General features: G+C 46.7%; 1 protein-coding gene across 1 annotated transcript in view; it reads right to left on the reverse strand.

Moving 5' to 3' along the window:
- BCAM (basal cell adhesion molecule (Lutheran blood group)) overlaps positions 1–19,687 on the reverse strand; it is a 60,639-nt gene extending 40,952 nt beyond the window's left edge. The window contains exon 1 of the mRNA XM_039352229.1: positions 19,552–19,687. Within this exon, the coding sequence (XP_039208163.1) occupies positions 19,552–19,627 (76 nt within the window). The 5' untranslated portion in view covers positions 19,628–19,687. The remainder of the gene's footprint in view (positions 1–19,551) is intronic.
- Positions 19,688–20,205: the final 518 nt, after the last annotated feature.

The following is a 20,205-nucleotide window of genomic DNA, read 5'->3' on the forward strand; positions in this document are numbered from 1 at the left end:
CCTGAGCCAGCATGGCTCAGCTTGGAAACCTCTCCCTTTCCCCTCAGCATGGCTGGCTCATATAAGTAGTCCTTGACTTTTTGCTTAGTGACCGTTTGAAGTTACAATGGCACTGAAAAAAAGTGACATGGCCATTTTTCATACTAATGACCATTGCAGCATCCCCATGGTCACGTGATATACGTTTGGATACAGGTAGTCCTCGACTTACAAACACAACTGAGCCCAAAATTTCTCGTTAAGTGAGACACGTATTAAGTGAGTTTTGCCCCATTTTACAACTTTTCTTGCTTCAGTTGTTAAGTGAACAACTGCAGTTGATAAGTCGGTAACTTGGTGGTTAAGTGACTCTCGCTGCCCCCATTGACTTTGCTTGTCAGGCGGTCACAAAAAGGATCACGTGACCTTGGGACACAGCAACAGTCACAAATTTGAATCCGTCGCCAAGCATTTGAATTTTGATCCCACGATCATGGGGAGGCTGCGAAGATTGTAACTATGAAAAAGGTTCATAAGTCACTGTTTTCAGTGCTGTTGTAACTCTGAATGTTCACTAAATAAACTTTTGTAAGTCGAGATTATCTGTACTTGACAACTGACTTGTGCATTCACACACACACCCCAAAAAAACCATCCCTTCTTTCTCCCCCTCTGGGCCACCAACTTTGAAAAGTTGGAGAACTCTGGCCTGGACAGTGATATTTGAACATTTATATTTTACTGTGTTTTATTAAGCTAGATGAAATGTTAATATGTATTGCTAGTCTGTGTATGATACACCATACGCTAAGTAAATAATACTTTACAGAAGCAGGCCATCTGAAGCCAAGTTTTCTTATTCTCAGCCCAATCTGGTTCTTCAATGGAAAGTGGGCCAAGAAATTGTCCAAACAAAACTCAGAGGCATGTTCCCATTGGGATGACACGCTCACTTGTTATGTACTATAAATGCTCATGGAATTCAGAAAGCTCTTAAAAAGGTTCAATCATTGGAACGAGACCAAGGTTTATTAAACTGAGACGTTTCGTTACTGATCCAAGAAAGTTCTTCAGTCAAAATGAAAAATGTAAGTTAGGCAAAGGGTCAGGAGAGTCACTGGAAAATACTAATTCTTGCCATACCAACTACAGGTGTTTCTCCCCAAAATGTATTGCAAATATAATATGTAAGTGAAAAAGCATCCTAAAATGGTAAAATCATGGCAACAGGACCAAAGTTTCAGAAAGCTTCTCTCCCGTCTAATTAAAGTGGCATGCTTAGTCTAAACTAGGGATAGACAACCTTGGCTCTTTTATGACTCGTGGACTTCAACTCCCAGAATTCCTGAGCCAGACACGCTGAGGGGAAAGGGAGAGGTTTCCAAGCTGAGCCATGCTGGCTCAGGAATTATGGGAGCTGACATCCACGAGTCATAAAAGAGCCAAGGTTGCCTACCTCTGATCTAAACATAATATACAATAGGTAGTGCTTGATTTACCATGGTTTGCTTAGCAACCATTCAAAGTTACGTCACTGAAAAAAGTGACTTATGACCGTTTTTCAGTTACCACCTTTCCAGCATCCCCATAATCACGTGATCAAAATTCAGATGCTTGGCAACTGGTTCCTATTTATGACCTTTGCTGATTCACTTAACAATGGAGGCTAGAAAGCTCAAATGGAGCAAAATTCATTTAACAAGTGTCTCACTTAACAACGGAATTTGGAGTGCCACTGCATTCATAAGTTGAGGAATACCTGTAACCTTATCTACTTTTATAGAAGCTTGCTATTTGAACCCAAGTTTTCCCATTTATTAGCCTCAGCGTCCAACTGGATTCTCCCGTGGAATTGTCAAGAAATTGTCCCAACAAAATTCAGCTGCATATTCACTTTGGGATTTCAGCTGCATGCTCAGGCAGGAAACCCTATACCATTTCAGACAAATGGTTGTCCAGTCTCTTCTTAAAAACTTCCAGTGTTGGAGCATTCACCGCTTCTGAAGGCAGGTTGTTCCACTGGTTAATTGTTCTCACTGTCAGGAAGTTTCTCCTTAGTTCTAGATTGCTTCTCTCCTGGATTAGATTCCATCGATTGCTTCTTAGCCTACCTTCAAATGTTTGGAGAATAGCTTGACTCCCTCTTCTTTGTGGGCAGCCCCTGAGATATTGGAAGACTGCTATCATGTCCCCCCTTAGTCCTTCTCTTCATTAAACTAGACATACCCAATTCCAGCAACCGATTTGAAGCGGCAACTATCCCTCCAAGGAATCCAGACCAGATTATGAAGTCCAGTCACCCTGATCAGATTGCAACCTTCTTGAAGACTTGATCCGCAAGTCAGGAGCGTTCCTTATCCTGAGAGTGATGAGTGATGGCAAGAATCTGTCAGGAACAACCTCTCCTGTTTACAGTGTCCAGGCAACCAGGCTGTGTAGTAGGAGAAGCCTTTTTAATATTTACACATAGTCTTCCATTTACAGCCCTGCGTTTAGCGACCGAACTTATAACAGCCCTGGAAAAAGGGACTTGTGGCTCTTTTTCTCATTGAACGACCTTTGCAGCATCCTCAAGGTTACGTGATCAAAATTCAGATGCTTGTAAACTGGCTTGTAGTTATGACGGTTTCAGCGTCCCCGGGGTCACGTGATCCCCTTTGGCGAACGTCCGACAAGCAAAGTCCATGGGGAAGCCAGATTCGCTTAACAACCTTCTTACTAGCTTAACAGCTGCAGTGATCCACTTAACAATGGAAGCAAGAAAGGTCGTAAAAGGGGGCAAAACTCACTTAACAGCTGTCTTGCTTAGCAATGGAAGTTTTGAGGCTGGTTAAGTAAATACAGGGCTATTTGTATTGTGTTTATTGCGTCAATTTAAAGAATTGGACATCAGGGACTATGCTATGCGGTCAGTGGGGAAAGGGGGGCCCCATTCTGGCCGGTTGGCCAGCCAGGAAGGACGCTGGAGAGGAAGGGGTTACAGAGCCACGGAGAAGAGGTTGATTAAACAGTAACAGGTGTTGCTGACCCATGGAACAGATGTGTCCCTGCCATGAAATTAAAAAAAAAACAAAAACATATATCTCAGGGACAATCAGGGGATCGAAATAGGAGAGGAAGGGAGGGTGGGAAGGCAAAGGGTTCCAGACGCAAGGAGAAATGAGAAAGCACCCAGCAGGACGTAGTAGCAGAGAAATAAAGGGAGAACAAAAGCAGAAATGAACCAGAGCAGACAGTTTTTCACATAACTGGCTGGGGAATTCTGGGAATTGTAATAATCCACGGGGGTCTTAAAAATCACCAAGTGGGGAAACTCTGAAATAGACTACTAAGCAAAATACAAAAAAATGATTCGGATTATCTTTTTGTCTGAAATGGGATAGGATTTCCTGCCTGAGCAGGGGGCTAGACTAGATGACCTCTAAGGTCCCTTCCAATTATTATTATTATTATCGATCATTATTATTATCGATCATCGTAATGATCGATAATAATAATAATTGGATGATGATGATGATGATGATGATTATCCAGTTGGAGGGTGGAGCATCAACCCTCATTTAGATGCTGCTTTCACCCAACATGCTTTAAATCAGTGGTTCTCAACCTTTTTAATGCTGCGACCCCCAACCGGTCGTACGTCGAGGACTATTCAACCGGTCGTAAGTCGAGGACTACTCAACTGGTGCAGCACCGTTTGCAGAATGGGACTTTTGGCAGGCTCAGCAGGGCAGAGACAGTCTGGACAATTCCTATTGGCTTTTGAAAGCCAATAGAATTAGACTCGATTCAAGAGAGTCTATTCTATTGGCTTTCAAAAGCCAATAGAATAAAAGGGATTAGCACAGCTAAGGAAAAGAGGGAAAAAATGGCGGACTGCGTTGTTTGGCGACCCCCGTGAAATGGTCGTTCGACCCCAAATGGGGTCCCGACCCACAGGTTGAGAACCGCTGCTTTAAATGGTCAGAATCCTCAATGAGTCCTCACGTCACCACTACAGCCGTGCCCAAAATTTAGGTTGATAAGTGAGACATTTGTTCAGGGAGTTTTGCCCGATTGGACGACTTTTCTTGCCAAAGTTGTTTAAGCAAATCATTGCAGTTGTTAACTTAAGTTACCCGGTTGTTAAGTGAAGCTGGCTTCCCCCATTGACATTGCTTCTCAGAAGGTCCCAAAAAGGGATCGTGTGACACACACACACACACACACACACACACACACACACACCGGGACAGTGCGACCGTCATAAATAGGAGTCAGTTGCCGAGCGTCTGAATTTTGATCATGTGACGACAGGCTTGTGAGAGCAAGTTGCAAGGGCTGTTAAATGTGAAATACAGGTGTAAGTCCCTTTTTTCCAGTGCCTTTGAAAAGTCACTAAATGAACGGTGATAAATTGAGGACGACCTGTAGATTCTTGTTCGTTTGCTAAACAAGCGATCTTCCAACCTTAGATAAATTTGTGGCCTCGATGACCGAATGGATGGAAGACCTGGTGTCATTTGGGATTACAGCTGTAGAATATGTTTAGATATCACCGCCACAAACGATGCTCATATTTTATTCAAAGTTTTCTGTAAAAACCTACCCAGGAAACACCTCTGCGCCTCTGCGTGTGTTCTGTCTGGCTTTTTTTTTTTCCAACTTGGGTCTGATTTATTAAATACAGGTTTTTTTAAAAAAACAATATAATGAACAATAACTCTTCAAGCAAGGGCAATTTATCTACCCCGCTAAGCTGCTAAAAGGAAGACAAAGAGAGATTCTAACCAAGGCTTCATCAGTCAACCTTTGCCCGCTGCCAAAATGCATTTCCTGGGGTTTTTTTTTTTTTATCTGACTGTTATCTGACTAGTCATTCACTTACAATCACAGCTGAGACCAGAATTTTTTGTTGCTAAGCGAGGCAGTTGTTAAATGAGTTGTTTGCCCTACTTTACAATCTTTTTTAACCCACCGTTATTCAGCGAATCACTGCAGCTGTTAAGCAGTCGTTAAGCGAAACCAGATTCCCCCATTGAGATTGCTTGTCAGAAGCTGTAATAATAATAATAATAATACAGTTGGAAGGTACCTTGGAGATCATCTAGTCCAACCCCCTGCTCAGGCAGGAAACCCTATACCATTTCAGACAAATGGCTGTCCAGTCTCTTCTTAAAAACTTCCAGTGTTGGAGCACCCACCGCTTCTGGAGGCAGGTTGTTCCACTGGTTAATTGTTCTAACTGTCAGGAAGTTTCTCCTTAGTTCTAGGTTGCTTCTCTCCTTGATGTGTTTCCATCCGTTGCTTCTTGTCCTGCTTTCAAGTGCTTTGGGAATATCTTGGCTCCCTCTTCTTTGTGGCAGCCCCTGAGATATTGGAATTCTGCTATCAGGTCACCCCTCGTCCTTCTCTTCATTAAACTAGACATACCCAATTCCAGCAGCTGTTCCTTGTCTGTTTTAGCCTCCAGTCCACTGATCATGTTTGTTGCTCTTCTCTGTACTCTTTCTAGAGTCTCAACATCTTTTTTACATCGTGGCGACCAAAACTGGATGCAGGATTCCAAGTGTGGTCCTACCAAGGCATTATAAAGCGGTACTAATACTTCACGTGATCTTGATTCTATCCCTCTATTAATGCAGCCTAGCACTGTGTTGGCTTTTCTGGCAGCTGCAGCACACGGCTGGCTCCTATTTAAGGGATGGTCCACTTAAATAGCTGGTTGGAAAAGTCGTAAAAGGGGATGACATGACCCCGGGGGATGCTGCAACCGTGGTAAATAAATGATCTTGCTTTGGAGGTGAGTTTGTCTCTCTTTAAATGCAGGGAGTTTGTTTACAGGTGGTCCTCTACTTACGACAGTTCACTTAGTGAGCATTCAAAATTATGACAGCACTGGGAAAAGTGACTTACGACAGTTTTCCACACTTACGACGGGTGCAGCATCCCTACAGACACGTGATCAAAATTCAGACGCTTCACAACTGACTCGTATTTATGACGGTTGCTGTGTCCTGGGGTCATGTGATCCCCTTTTACGACCTTCTGACCAGTAAAGTCAATGGGGAAGCCAGGATTCGCTTTACAACCGTGCCCCCCACTTAACTGCTGCAGTGATTTCCTTAACAACGGTGGCATGGAAATTCGTAAAACGGAGCAAGAGTCACTTCACCAATGTCTCCCTTGGCCACATAAAATTTGGGGCTCCATTGTGGCTGTAAATTGAGGACCACCTGAAAAAGCCAGGTTCTTGCAAGAAAAGGATAGCTGGCTGTTGTTTGTTGTTATTGTTGTTCTTCTCTCAGGTGTTCCAGCCAAGGAAGGCTGTGTCCTTCCCTCGGCCAGGTTGTTTGTCTCTAAAAGTGTCTGGAACAGGGGAAGGAAGCCAAATTCCCATTTTTTGCTTTGCTTCGGTTGTTTTTTACAAAAAAAGAGAAGGATGGCGGTGGTGGAAATCAGCCTGAGTTTAACTTCAAAAAGATCTGCAAGTGGTTTGTTTTTTTTATAAATGCAGGGGAATTAAAAAATATGTGCAGAATTCAACTGGGGGGGGGGAGGATTTGGGCCTGTCAAGGTTTTGTTTACTTATTTAAAGAGAATTGAAACTGTTCTAACCCCTTCCGCCCTGAAGTTCGGATGACAAGTATTTTTACAGCTTGGGAGATACGATTACAAGCATCGTTTACCTAAAGCTTAAAAATCTAGGGAAGGGATTAGGAGGAACAAGGAATTCGGTGATTAGGAAGGCTTTCCGGGCTGTCGGAGGCTGGAGGACTGCCAAGAAAAATGCGAAGCATCGGGCATTTGCAGGAGGGCTCCAAATGTTGGGGTTGGGGCTGACATTTTGACTTTTTTGACCCCTCCCCTCCCCTGTCTCTGGTTCTCATCCCTTCCCCTTGACAAGTATAATTAAAATTCGGCAAAAGCACACAAGGGCACACATACTCCCTACAGGAAGTCAGGCCAATTTATTTAATCGGTGTAAATGTCCCACACATCTCCGCATTCTCTGCATTTAAATATCTTGGCCAGATGGTGCTTTTTTAGCATTTCTACAGCCATCCCTGTTCCCCCCCCCCCAGACACATAAAAGCGACTCAGGGAGGGGTCCAAACGCCTTCAGGACTGGGAGCTGGCCACTGTGGAGTGCCCGGGCCCTGGCTGCAATTTTGGGGAAATCGTTAAAAGGCCTGGGGGGGCAAGGCTTCCCTTTAGCTCCCCGTGCAAAAAGAAGGGAAGATATAGAAAAGGAAAAGTAGAAAGGAAAGAGGAAAGCAAAAAGAGGAAGCCAACGGAGGGAAGGAGAGGGAAAGGAAGAGGAAAAATGAAAGGAGGAAAGAGGAAATCAAAGCAAAGGAAGGAAAGGAAAGGAAAGGAAAGGAAAGGAAAGGAAAGGAAAGGAAGGGAAGGGAAAGGAAAGCAAAGGAAACCAAGGAAGGAAAGGAAAGGAAGGGAAGGGAAAGGAAAGGAAAGGAAAGGAAGGGAAAAGGAAGGAAAGCAAAGGAAAGGAAGGGAAAGGAAAGGAAAGGGGAAAGGGGAAAAGAAAGAAAGAAGGAAAGATGGGGGGAAAGAAAAGGAACATAGAAACAGAAAGCAAAAAGAAAAGGAGAAAAGAAAATCAACACACACACACACACACACACACACACAACAAAAAAAAAGGTCACACCCAGGTAGGCACCTGCAAAGTGGTCCTTGACTTGTACTCAGGGGTTCTTCAGGCATTCCGATGGGTGGGAGCGAGCGGGAAAAGCCTGGAGTTCATAAAACTCCATCGCATGAGGTGCAAAGACCCACTTATTCCCCCTGTGGAAGAAGGGACGGTCGCGGTGACAGAGTCGGCCCAGACGGCACACAATGGACTCTTCTCATTAAAGAGAAGAATTTGTCCAGTTTTGTTTCCACCTGCAAACCACTCCTGGATTTGGTACTCGAAAATTTAATTTGAGGGGCTTTAGGCAACTAGGACAACGTTGTTGGTATAGAGCTGGCTCGAAACATCTAGAAAAGTGAAACAAAAAAGTTGGGACTGGAAGGGGTTTTTTTTTGCATCTTGCTGCGCTAAAAAAAAGTTGGAAATCACTCCTTTCTTTTGCCCCCTTTTTATGCGCTTCTCAATTTTTACTTCTGTTCACACAGGGAGCCCTTGACTTATACACCCTTTCATTTGTCACACTTAGACTTGCAACATGGCTAGTAGTCCTCACGTTACCACTGTTCATTTAGTGACCGTTCAAAGGCACTGGAAAAAGTGACTTTACGCCCATTTTTCACACTTACAAACATTGCAGCATTCCTGTGTTCAGGTGATCAAAATTCAGACGCTTGGACACCGATTCATATTTATGACGGTTGTGCTGTCCCCGGGCTATGCGATCTCCTTTCGTGACCTTCTGGGGGGAGAGGGAGCCAATTCCCTTTACAACCGTCTTACTAAGTGAAAGTAATCAAAGAGAGAGACGCAACCTAGAACTAAGGAGAAACTTCCTGATAGTTAGAACAATGAACCAGTGGAACTACCTACCTCCAGAAGCAATGAATGCTCCAACCCTGGAAGTCTTTAAGAAGAGACTGGACAGCCATTTGTCCAAAATGGTGTAGGGTTTCCTGCCTGAGCTGGGGGGTTGGACTAGATGACCTCCAAGGTCCCTTCCAACTTTATTATTATTATTATTATTAAGAAACACCAGATGGAAACTGATCAAGGAGAGAAGCAACCTAGAACTAAGGAGAAACTTCCTGACAGTGAGAACAATGAACCAGTGGAACCACCCGCCTCCAGAAGCGGTGAATGCTCCAACACTGGAAGTTATTAAGAAGACACTGGATGGCCATTTGTCCGAAATGGTATAGGGTTTCCTGCCTGAGCAGGGGGTTGGACTAGATGACCTCCAAGGTCCCTTCCAACTTTATTATTATTATTATTAGTATTATTATTTTTATTAACAACTGCAGTGATTCCCTCATGGGGAAAAAAAAGGTCGTAAAATGAGGCAAAAACTCACTAAACCACCGTCTCGCTTAAGAATAGAAATTTGGAGTAGGATTGTGGTTGTTTAATTGAAGACTACCTTATTTTTAAAAAAAACAAAAAAAAAAACCTTAATAACAATTAGAAATAACTTCCATGGCAGGGATGCTCTGACTGCTGCTCGTCCTGCTCTCGGCTCTCGTGAGAAACCTCAGGGAACAAAATGCCAGCTATGAATAGTTTTGCCCTTGGGGGAGCTGAAAAGGGGGATGCCCTCAACGTCCAGAGGGTCTAAAAAAAGACCCCGGTCCAGAAATAGCCGAGGCCCAGGACCAACGCCAGGGCTCTGCTTGGGATGAAAGCAAAGTCAGTCCCGCAAGGCGATTGTTTCTCTCCAGCTCCCAGGCCTGGACGAATGTGAGGTCTCCACAGCGCAGCTTCGAACCCGGGCAGACATGCCTAGGCCCAGCCAGCTCATTAACATGAGGAGAACTGGGGCTTTTGTCTGGGGGGGGGGGTGGCAGATGCCAAGGAAAGCAAAGAAAGGGGAGAGTGAGGACGCGCGCAGCCCAAGCAGAGGTGGAGGCGGCTGAGGTCCAAAGGAGAAGCACCGGCACAGATCCCGCCCCGTTTTCCCACAGCTTGGAGGAGAAAATGGGATGGAAGTGGGTTACGGCACAGGGCAGGACGTCAAAAGTTAGTTCGGAAGATCTTGAGGGCTGGGCAGCCTGTCCTAGCCTCCAGAACCCGAGATTTTATTTTATTTTATTATTTTATTATTAGTTTAGTTTAGTTTAGTTAGCAGGGAGTCAGACTAGAAGATCTCCAAGGTCCCTTCCAGCTTTATTCTATTCTATTCTATTCTATCCCATCCCATCCCATCCCATCCTGTAATTCCATCCCATCCCATCCTGTAATTCCATTCCATTCATTCTCTATTCTATTCTATTCTATTCTATTCTATTCTATCCTATTCTGTAATTCTATTCTATTCTATTCTGTAATTCTATTCTGTAATTCTATTCTATTCTATTCTGTAATTCTATTCTGTAATTCTATTCTATCTTATTCTGTAATTCTATTCTGTAATTCTATTCTGTAATTCTATTCTATTCTGTAATTCTATTCTATTCTATCCTGTAATTCCATCCCATCCCATCCTGTAATTCCATTCCATTCATTCTCTATTCTATTCTATTCTATTCTATTCTGTAATTCTATTCTATCCTATTCTGTAATTCTATTCTATTCTATTCTGTAATTCTATTCTGTAATTCTATCCTATCCTATTCTGTAATTCTATTCTATTCTGCAATTCTATTCTGTAATTCTATCCTATCCTATTCTGTAATTCTATTCTATTCTATTCTGTAATTCTATTCTGTAATTCTATTCTATAATTCTATTCTATTCTGTAATTCTATTCTATTCTATTCTATTCTGTAATTCTATTCTATTCTATTCTGTAATTCTATTCTACATTCTATTCTATTCTATCCTAGTTTATTTTATTATTATTTTATTTTCATTTCATTTTACCTTACTTTATTTTTATTTTATTACATTTATTTGCCGCCCATCTCACCTTGAGGTGACTCGGGCCAGCTCCCAGCACAAAAAGCAATAAAACCATAAAAGGTAAATATTTCTAAAATCAACACAGGTGAGTCCTTGACTTATAGCCGCAACTGAGCCCCGCATTTCTGTTTTCAAGCCAGGCAGTTGTTAAGTTTTGCCCCATTTTACAAGTGTTCTTGCTATGGTTGTTAAGTGAATCACTGCAGTTGTTAGGAAGACGGTTGTAAAGTGAACCTGCCTTCCCCCCCATTGACTTTGCTTGTCAGAAGGGGATCATATGATCCCAGGGAGACTGCACGGTTATGCTGCAATCGTCCTCAAGTGTGAAAAAAGATCATAAGTCCCTTTTTTTCCACTGTTATTGTAACTCTGAACAGTCACTACACGAAGGGTGGTTAAGTGAAGGACAACCTGTAAATTGGAATTACAAGCAAAAGTTAAGTGCCTCAAATGCTTGCAAAGAGCCCTCTGCACATGCTCAGAAGCACCTGCTGCAGCAATGAAAAATAAAAAGAGACCCAGATTTGGAGTGGAATAGAAAAGCTCTACAGCCAACATTGAGAGGCCTTCTAAAATCTAAATCCAGATTCTGTGAGGCTGGCAATTTAGGATAGGATGGTAGGACAAAGCCCAGATGATCTTGGAATCCATTCGACCGTCTGGATCTTAAATAGAGATATTTATCCACCTTCCCCAGCTGCGCCTAGAGTCTTTTTTTTTTTTTTTTTAAACAACAGCATGCATTTCTCCTGGCTGATTTGACAAGGTGCCACGCTTGGGCAGACAGACACAATGCAGGGAAGGGGCCAGAGACATCGGAGGGAGGGAAGGAGAAAGAGGGAGGGAGGGAGGGAGGGAGGGAAGGAGAGAGAGAGGGAGGGAAGGAAGGAGAAAGAAAGGGAGGAAGAGGGAGGGAAGGAGAAAGAGAGGAAAAGAGAAAGAGAGGGAGGGAGGGAAGGAGAAAGACAGGGAGGGAAGGAAGGAGGAAGAGAGGAAAAGAGAAAGAAAGGGAGGGAGGGAACGAGAAGGAGAGGGAGGGAGGAAAGGAGAAGGAGAAGGAGAGGGAGGGAGGGAAGGAGAAGGAGAAGGAGAGGGAGGGAGGGAAGGAGAAAGAGAGGGAGGGAGGGAAGGAGAAAGAGAGGGAAAGAGAAAGAGAGGGAGGGAGGGAAGGAAGGAAGGAAGCAGAGGGAGGGAGGGAGGGAAGGAGAAAGAGGAAGGAAAGGAGAAAGAAAGAGAGGGAGGGAAGTCGGAAAACAAGAGTCGCACCTTGGAGTTTAGATTGTCAGGGCCGGAGCTGTGCAAAACGAAAGGCGTGTTTGTGTGGCGGGAACATGTCTCTGCACACCTGAAACCGCAGCAACCCACCTGAAGGGGGGTCTGGGAGGGCAGGGTGCAAGGGAGGGGAGGGAGGGAGGGGGAGACAGGGAGAAGAGACAGACCTTTCCAAGGGCAAATTTTGCAATGTTTGTGCTCCCATTCTGGGTTGGAATACTTTCAATTCGGGCTCCAAAGCGGCCAGACCGGTTGTTGTCATCTTCTTCCCCATTTCTGGCTGAGAGATGTTATCATGGAAGGGAAGCAGGGTGGGGGGGGGGAGGGCTGGGTTGGGGGCAGGGGGGGAGAGGAAGAGGAGGTCCACGATTGGCAGGGTGAGGGGCTCAGGAGTGGTCAAAAAAGTCAAGATGGCCTCCGGCGTGGTGCAATCGAAGCTCCGCCGGGGCTTTGCATGCCTTGACATCAGCCTTGCGAGGTAGGACAGATTAGAAGCCCATCCCAGCGGGACAGGTAGTCCTCAACTTTCCACAGTTCATTTAGTGACCGTTCCAAGTTACAACGGCACTGAAAAAAGTGACTGATGACCAGCTTTCACACTTACTTCACCACTTCAGCATCCTCGTGGTCAAAGGTTGGCAAGGTTGAGAAACAGATTCAACCTTTATATTGTGGGCTGCTGATCCAGAGTCAGAGGCCACGGATTGGATCTTTTTCAGAAAGGCACGTGGGGAATTCTGGGAGTCGAAGTCCACCCTTCTTAAAGGGGCCAACCTTGAGAAACCTTGCGTAGCTGATGGTTCATTGAGGATCTCTCTCTTCCTCACCACCAGCCAAGTTCTCACTGAATGGGATCCAAAACAATTTGCACACCTCGGGTGTTGCCGGCTGCAGCTGGCAAGGCCACCGGAATCGTACCAACACCATTGCCAAGTTTGGCTCAAGCTAGCAAGAAGCCCCTCACTCAAATTGGCGTGCGTACTCTTCCCCCCCATCTCCGGCCAAAAAAAGGGGGGTTCTCATTTCTGGTTCCCAAAGCTGAAATCTAGCAACCCCACACCTCGTCTCCCTTTATTCCCCCCCCCCCCAGACTCAAACTGAGTTTTCACGTTGATGCTTGCAAACTCTTTTGGAAACAAGCCATGCTAAGATTAAGAACCTCTTTCTTGCAACCACAAAATTGCAATTTCTCCTTTCTTCTTTCTTTCTTTTTTTTTAGAGGAGGGATAAGAAGCACTATATAAAACAGGAGTATCCAACTTGGGCAACATAGTAATAATAATAATAATAATAATAATAATAATAATAATAATAATGATAGGCTCCTTGGGTGCAATCCCAAAACAACTGGAGCACCACTTGAACACCATTGGCATTGACAAATTCGCTATTAGTCAATTGCAAACGGCGGCCTTACTAGGAACTGCTTCCATCCTGCGACGATATCTGTAATACCATCAAACATCCACATCTGCCTATCCAAGGTCCTGGGCAAGGACTCATAGGTAGACAAAATGCCAAATCCAGTCTGAACATCTGGCTGACTGTGCGATGATCCATAATAATAATAATAATAATAATAATAATAAAGTTGGAAGGGACCTTGGAGGTCATCTGGTCCAACCCCCTGCTCAGGCAGGAAACCCTATATCATTTTGAACAAATGGCCGTCCAGTCTCTTCTTAAAAATGTCCAGTGTTGGAGCATTCACCACTTCTGGTGGCAGGTTATTCCACTGATTAATAATAATAGTAATGATGATGATGATGTTGAAAGGGACCTTGGAGGTCATCTAGTCCAACCCCCTGCTCAGGCAGGAAACCCTATACCATTTCGGACAAATGGCTGCCCAGTCTTTTTAAAACGTGTGGACTTCAACTCCCAGAATTCCCCAGCCAGCCATCACTCTCTCTCTCTCTCTCTCTCTCACACACACACTCTCTCTCTCTCTCTCTCTCTCTCTCTCTCTCTCTCTCTCTCTCTCTCTCTCTCACACACACACACACACACACACACACACACACACACACACACACGGTGATGCTGCAACCTACCTCTCCAATGCCAACTGCCTAATTGTTGATCACGGGACTGCAAAGAGGCTGTGACAGTTGTAAGCGTGAGGATTAGTTGTAAGTCCCTTTTTTCCGTGCCGTCATAACTTTGAACGGTCACTAAACAAATGTTTGTAAGTCAAGAGCTCCTCTCTCTACTTTTGCCCTTCTCTTCTGAAAAATATCCACACCTCTAGAACTGGTAAGCATTCGACCATAAATGAAAAAAGAACATCCACTTTCCAAGCAGAAAGGAAAAATAAAAATAGCTTTCTTTCTTGAACGGGTCTCGGCTGTCGGGGTGCCATTAGTTAACACGGCAGGAATGAAAGTGCTTAAAGGCCAAAGTGCCGGCAATATTTCCTCACCCAGCAAAAGCAGAATTTTTCAGCCCATCATCTGCTTCCTATCCATATTCTGATAAAAAAAGAAAAAATGATCCATCTCTCAAATTTGGAGACGAAAGCACAGCCTTCCTTAAGTTAAGGAGGGCTGAAGGAGACACCTGAGGCATTATGATTGACAAACAACACAATACTGATGGCACAAAAACATATTTGGATATAGATTGCCCCTGGGTTCATCTGGGATGGTTCTTTCTTAAAACAACAACAACAACAAAAGACCAAGTCTAGCCTACATTCCTGGGATGAGCAACCAGGTGAGGCACTGCTTAGCTTTTCAAATCAGCAAGGATCATCTAGGTCAGGGGTCCTCAACCTTAACAACTTTATAATAATAATAAAGTTGGAAGGAACCTTGGAGGCCATCTAGTCCAACCCCCTGCTCAGGCAGGAAACCTTATACCATTTCAGGCAAATGGCTGTCCAGTCTCTTCTTAAAAACTTCCAGTGTTGGAGCATTCACAGCTTCTGGAGGCAGGTTGTTCCACTGGTTAATTGTTCTCACTGTCAGGAAGTTTCTCCTTAGTTCTAAGTTGCTTCTCTCCTTGATTAGTTTCCAACTTTAAGACTTGTGGACTTCAACTCCCAGAATTCCCCAGCTGGCAAGGCTTGCAGCTTCTCTTCAATTTCAGAGCAGGCCCTTTGAGAGATTCTGAGCCTGTGCAGAGCAGACTAGAACTCGCCATCTCCTAGAGATTGGCCCAAATTCACCTAGCCAGCTTTTACGCGTAAGGCAGGACTAGAATTCACCCTCTCCTGGTTTGTAGGCCCGCAACTTAACCACTACACCTAACGGGCTCCAATGCTCTGAATTATATAATTACAATTACATATAATTACAATTCAGCCACAACTGGTGCAAATTACACCATCTGAGAGATGCTATATAACCCACAAACAGCCCATTTTCCTTCTCCACATCTGGAACCGCCACCAGCCTCGGGGAAAGCTCTTTCCGCAATGCAAGGGTGAATCCTAGCAAAACCAAATAGAGCAGGAAAGATTCCACACATCTGGGGCCCAATCCACTCGGCACGCCAAACTTCCAATTCCTTTTCTCTCCTTCCCCCCCCCCACCAGCGAACTGCTGACGGCGCCTGCTGCTTATTGAAATCCAATATAAGTGATCTGTTTGCTTGAAGAAAAGCATCAGAAATGCTTTGAAGAGACCCCTTAACCAATAAAGCCTAGAGCCCTAGACCGCAGCAACCATCTTTTTCCCAACTGTCCTTCCCAGCTAAAATCTCTCTCAAACTCCTTCTGGGTGGGAGGTGATGAGGATGGGAGGGGGGCAGAGCAGAAAGTTTCCCCCAGCATCCAGCCTGGCAAACAAAGATTAAAAAAAAAAGGCTGAGAAAAACTCAAGTAAGAAACGAGCAGGAATGTCAGAAGTGTCAGAACTGAACAAATAACCAGCTGGGGCATGTTGAGCTAAGCGGCATATCCCTTCCTCCTACTCCCAAGCTGGGGAGGGGGCTTCCCACTCCCTTCCCCGCCCTTCTCCTCAATCTTCCCTTCTGCTTCTTGTGGCTTTCTTCAGCGGCTCTTGTGCCAGTCCAGCACCACTCATCTCTCTACCACGCCCAAAGCAGGCTGCCCTGGCATCTGAAGCGCTCCTGTCCTTCCCGTGTGCAATTTGATCAGCATCCTCCCTTTGCACCAGGCGCAGCCATCTGCAAAATTAGAGAGAGAGAAAGAGAGAGAGAGAGAGAGAGGAAAGAAAGGAGAGAGAGGAGAAAGAGGAGAGAAAGAAGACAGGGAGAGGGAGAGGGAGAAAGAGAGGAGAAAGAAGAGAGAGGGAGAGAGAGAGAGAGGGAAGAGAGGAGGGAGGATAAAGAGGAGGAGAGAGAGGAGAAAGGGAGGAGAGAAAGAAGAGAGGGAGAGGGAGAGAGAGAAAGAGAGGAGAGAGGAGGGAGAGAGAGAGAAAGAGAGAGGAGAAAGAGAGGAGAGAAAGGAGAGAGAGGAGAAAGAGGAGAGAAAGAAGACAGGGAGAGGGAGAGGGAGAAAGAGAGGAGAAAGAAGAGAGAGGGAGAGAGAGAGGGGGAAGAGAGGAGAGAGGATAAAGAGGAGGAGAGAGAGGAGAAAGGGAGGAGAGAAAGAAGAGAGGGAGAGGGAGAGAAAGAGAGGAGAGAGGAGAAAGAAGAGGGAGAGAGAAAGAGAGAGAGGGAAGAGGGAGAAAGAGAGGAGAGAAAGAAGAGAGGGAGAGGGAGAAAGAGAGGAGAGAGGAGAAAGAAGAGGGAGAGAGAGAGAAAGAGAGGAGAGAGGAGAAAGAGAGGAGAGAAAGAAGAGAGGGAGAGGGAGAAAGAGAGGAGAGAGGAGAAAGAGGGGGAGAGAGAGAGAAAGAAGAGAGGGAGAGGGAGAGGGAGAGGGAGAAAGAGAGGAGAAAGAGAAAGAGGAGGAGAGAGGGAGAGAGAGGGGGGGGGGAGCATCGGGAGGGAACCCAATGAGAAGGAAAGCGAATTCTCATGTAACTGAGCAAGACAAAGGTTCTGCTCAGCCCTTTTTCTGTCCCCTAAACTGGCACCCGCGTTTAGATTTGATTTACGTTCTTTTTCATTATCTTTAGAAATAACTCAAGATGGCGGAACATACCTAATGCTCTTTCCCCATCCTATTTTGCCCATAACAACAACCCTGTAGGGGCTTAGAGAAAGCGAGTGGCCCCAAATCACACAGGCGGCTGTCATGCCTAAGGTGTGCTGGAACTCGCCACTGTCGGTGATTGGTCCAAAGTCACCCAGCCGGCTTTTGTGCCTGAGGTAGGACTAGAACTCACCGTCTCCTGGGGATCAGTCCAAAGTTACCCAGCTGGCTTTCATGTCTAAGGCGGCACTAGAACTCGCCATCTCCTGGTGATTGGCTCAAAGTCACCCAGCTGGCTTCATGCCTAAGGCAGAACTAGAACTCGCCATCTCCTGGTGATTGGCTCAAAGTCACCCAGCTAGCTCCATGCCTGAAGCAGCACCAGCACCTCTTTCCTAGCCTGCTGCATACTTTCAAACTTTATTTCAATTCTTTATTTGAGTCCTTTGCCCGCCTCTTCTCCTTTATCACCTAGGGGGGGTTGCCCCCTCCTTTCCTTCCAAAGGGATTTCTCCAAAAGTAAAAAAAAAAAAAAAAAACTTGCAGAGGGTGCATCAAATTTCTCTTCCAGAGGGTTGCAAGCTGGCCCTGAAAAGCTGCTATCTGCAGCAGAGGTTATCATTTAATCCTCGGGTGGAGCAACATTTGAAGGCTGCTGAATGCCAGACCGAAGCAGGGTGGCAGGAATTAATACTTGCAATACGGCTGGTCATCCTGAAATTAAGCCCTACACCAGATGTGTCCAAGCTTGGCCACTGGTGGACTACAACTCCCAAAATCCCCCAGCCAGCATTCATAAGCAAGCAGCCGGCTGGGTGACTCCGGGCCAATCACCAGGAGACAGTGAGTCCTAGCGCTGCCTTAGGCATTAAGCTGGCTGGGTCACTTTGCTGCCAATCCCTAGGAGACTGTGAAGTCTAGTCCCACCTTAGGCACCAAAGCATGGCTGGCTGGGGAATTCTGGGAGTTGAAGTCCACAAGTTGCCAGAGCTTGGATACCCTATTACCCTAGACCAGGGGTTCTCAACCTTGGCAACTTTAAGACTTGTGGACTTCAATTCCCAGAATTCCTCAGCCAGCAAAGCTGGCTGAGGAATTCTGGGAGTTGAAGTCCACAAGTCTTAAAGTTGCCAAGGTTGAGAACCCCTGCCCTAGACCAAAAATGCGAGGTGTGGCTGGCTTTTCTTTCTTCAAAAGCTCCCCACAACTTCTGTCTCCCATCTGGGTGGAAAGTTGGGGGGGGGGTCCCCTCTGTAATCCTTGCCTCCCTCCCTCTACCCCTGCCCTCAGGCCCGCTGCAGACCTTCCCCCATCAATTCATCTGTATGAAACTATGGCATCACTTTGGGGATGAGTCAGTAGGAAGGGTCAAGTCACCGCTTAGCAATAGGGAGCTGGAAAGAAGCTTAGCCTTAGGGGGGAAGGAGATGAGGGAGGGGCAGGAGACAAGGGGGGAGGGCAGTAAGGGGGGGGGGGTCAGGCACCTAGCCACGTGCCCCTTTTCTTTGCCTCCTCATTGGGAGCCTGAGGGCAGAGAACTAAATGGGTTTTATCGAAGGCACAGCTCCGAGCCACCCAATGCCAGGGGGACAAAATCACTGAGGTGAGCGGAGGGGGCAGGGAAGGGATATATACAGGTCGTCCTCGACTTACAACAATTCATTTAGCGACCGTTTGAAGTTACAACGGCACTGGGAAAAAAAGCGACTTACGGCCGTTTTTCCCACTTACGGCCGTTGCGGCTTCCCCAGAGTCGCGCGATTTACATTCGGATGCTTGACAACTGACTCGCATTTATGACGGTTGCAGCGTCCCGGGGTCACGTGATCCCCTTTTGCGACCTTCCGACAAGCAAAGTCGATGGGGGGGGGGAAGCCAGATTTACTTAACAACGGTGCTACTCCTTTAACGGCTGCAGCGCTTCCCTCAACAAACATAGCAAGGAACAATGGGGCAAAACTCCCTTAACGCCTCACTTAGCAACATACAGGTTGGGTCCACTGTGGTCGTAAACCGAGGACTACCTGTAAAATAGAACCGCCCCTCCTGTCTTCATCAAAGTCCTCCATTCAAAGTCTGGAATCTCCCTCCTCTCCTCCCCTCATCATTTCTCCCTGCAATTGCACCCCTCGCCCTCCCCCTCTTCTTCTCCTCCTCCTCCAGATTTGAATCCAGATCTTCCTGTGGGGCTGGGAAATGAGGAAGGGGGGGGGGACGGAAGGATCTGGGGCTCTTGTGCACTCCAAAGGAGGCGACTTGCAAAGAAAGCAAAGTCAAGCCAAAGTCCGGGGAGCCCTCCATTCCCAAAATCCTCCCCCCTTCCCGCCCCCCCCCCAGACTCCGGCCGAGTGCGAGGGGCTTTGTCCCCCAAAGAAGGCGGGTCCAGGGGATCCCCAAACGAGGAGGCGGGGGGGAGGGTCTCCTCAAAGAGAAAGCGAAGAGCCGCGACCGGGGGGGGGGGAGGCGGAGAAGGCGCTCCGGCAGGTGGATCCCAGCCTTTCCTGCGCTTGGAGGAGGCAGCAGCCAAGCGGGCCCCTTTTGCACCCGGAGCCGCTCGGCGGAGTCAGGCTGGACGGCCCTGGAGCGGTTCAGAAAGAGCGGAGGGACCCCGGGTGCAACTGCCCGGCTCCTGCCCCTCCCGCCCGCCCGTCCTTCCTTCTCCTCCCGGGCTCGCAGTAGCAGCAGCAGAGGCGAGGAATGCGGGGTGGGGGTCCCGCCGCCCCCTTACCTGGGCAGGCGAGCAGCCAGAGCCCCGCCAGGAGGCCGGCGAGAGGGAGCGCCCGGGGGAGAGCGCCGCTGCCCATGATCCGCGCTCGCTGCAACTCGACGCCGACCCTAAAGCCGAAGCCGCCGCCGCCGCTGCCGCTCACTCGCCCCCTCCTGCCCGCCCCCCGGCCCGCCCTCCGGTGGCTCAGCCCAATCCCCAGCCGCCGCCCCCGCCCCCCCGCAAGTCTCCGCGGGCAATGGGGAGGGGAGGGGGAGAGGGGGGGAGGGAGGAGGAAAAGGGAGGGGGCACCCCCCCCCCGAGAGAAGAGCCCAGCCGGTTGGTTGGTTGGTTGGTTTTTCTTTCTTTCTTTCTTTCTTTCTTTCTTTCTTTCTTTCTTTCTTTCGTCTCTCCCTCTTTCTTTCTTTCTTTCTCTCTCCCTCTTTCTTTCCTTTCTCTCTCCCCTTTTCTCTTTCTCCCTTTCTCTCCCTCCCTCCCTTTCTTTCTTTCCTTTCTCTCCCCTTCTTTCTTTCTCCCATTCTCTTTCCCTCCCTTTCTTTCTTTTCTTCCCTTTCTCTCTCCCTTTTTCTCTTTCTCCCTCCCTTTCTTTCTTCTCCTTCTTTCTCTCCCTCCCATCTCCCTGTTTCTTTCCTTTTTTCCCTTTCTCTCTTTCTCTTT

Source organism: Crotalus tigris, unplaced genomic scaffold (assembly GCF_016545835.1).
Source record: "Crotalus tigris isolate CLP2741 ecotype Arizona unplaced genomic scaffold, ASM1654583v1 scf7180000018413.2111637, whole genome shotgun sequence".
NCBI classification, from domain to species: Eukaryota; Metazoa; Chordata; class Lepidosauria; order Squamata; family Viperidae; genus Crotalus; species Crotalus tigris.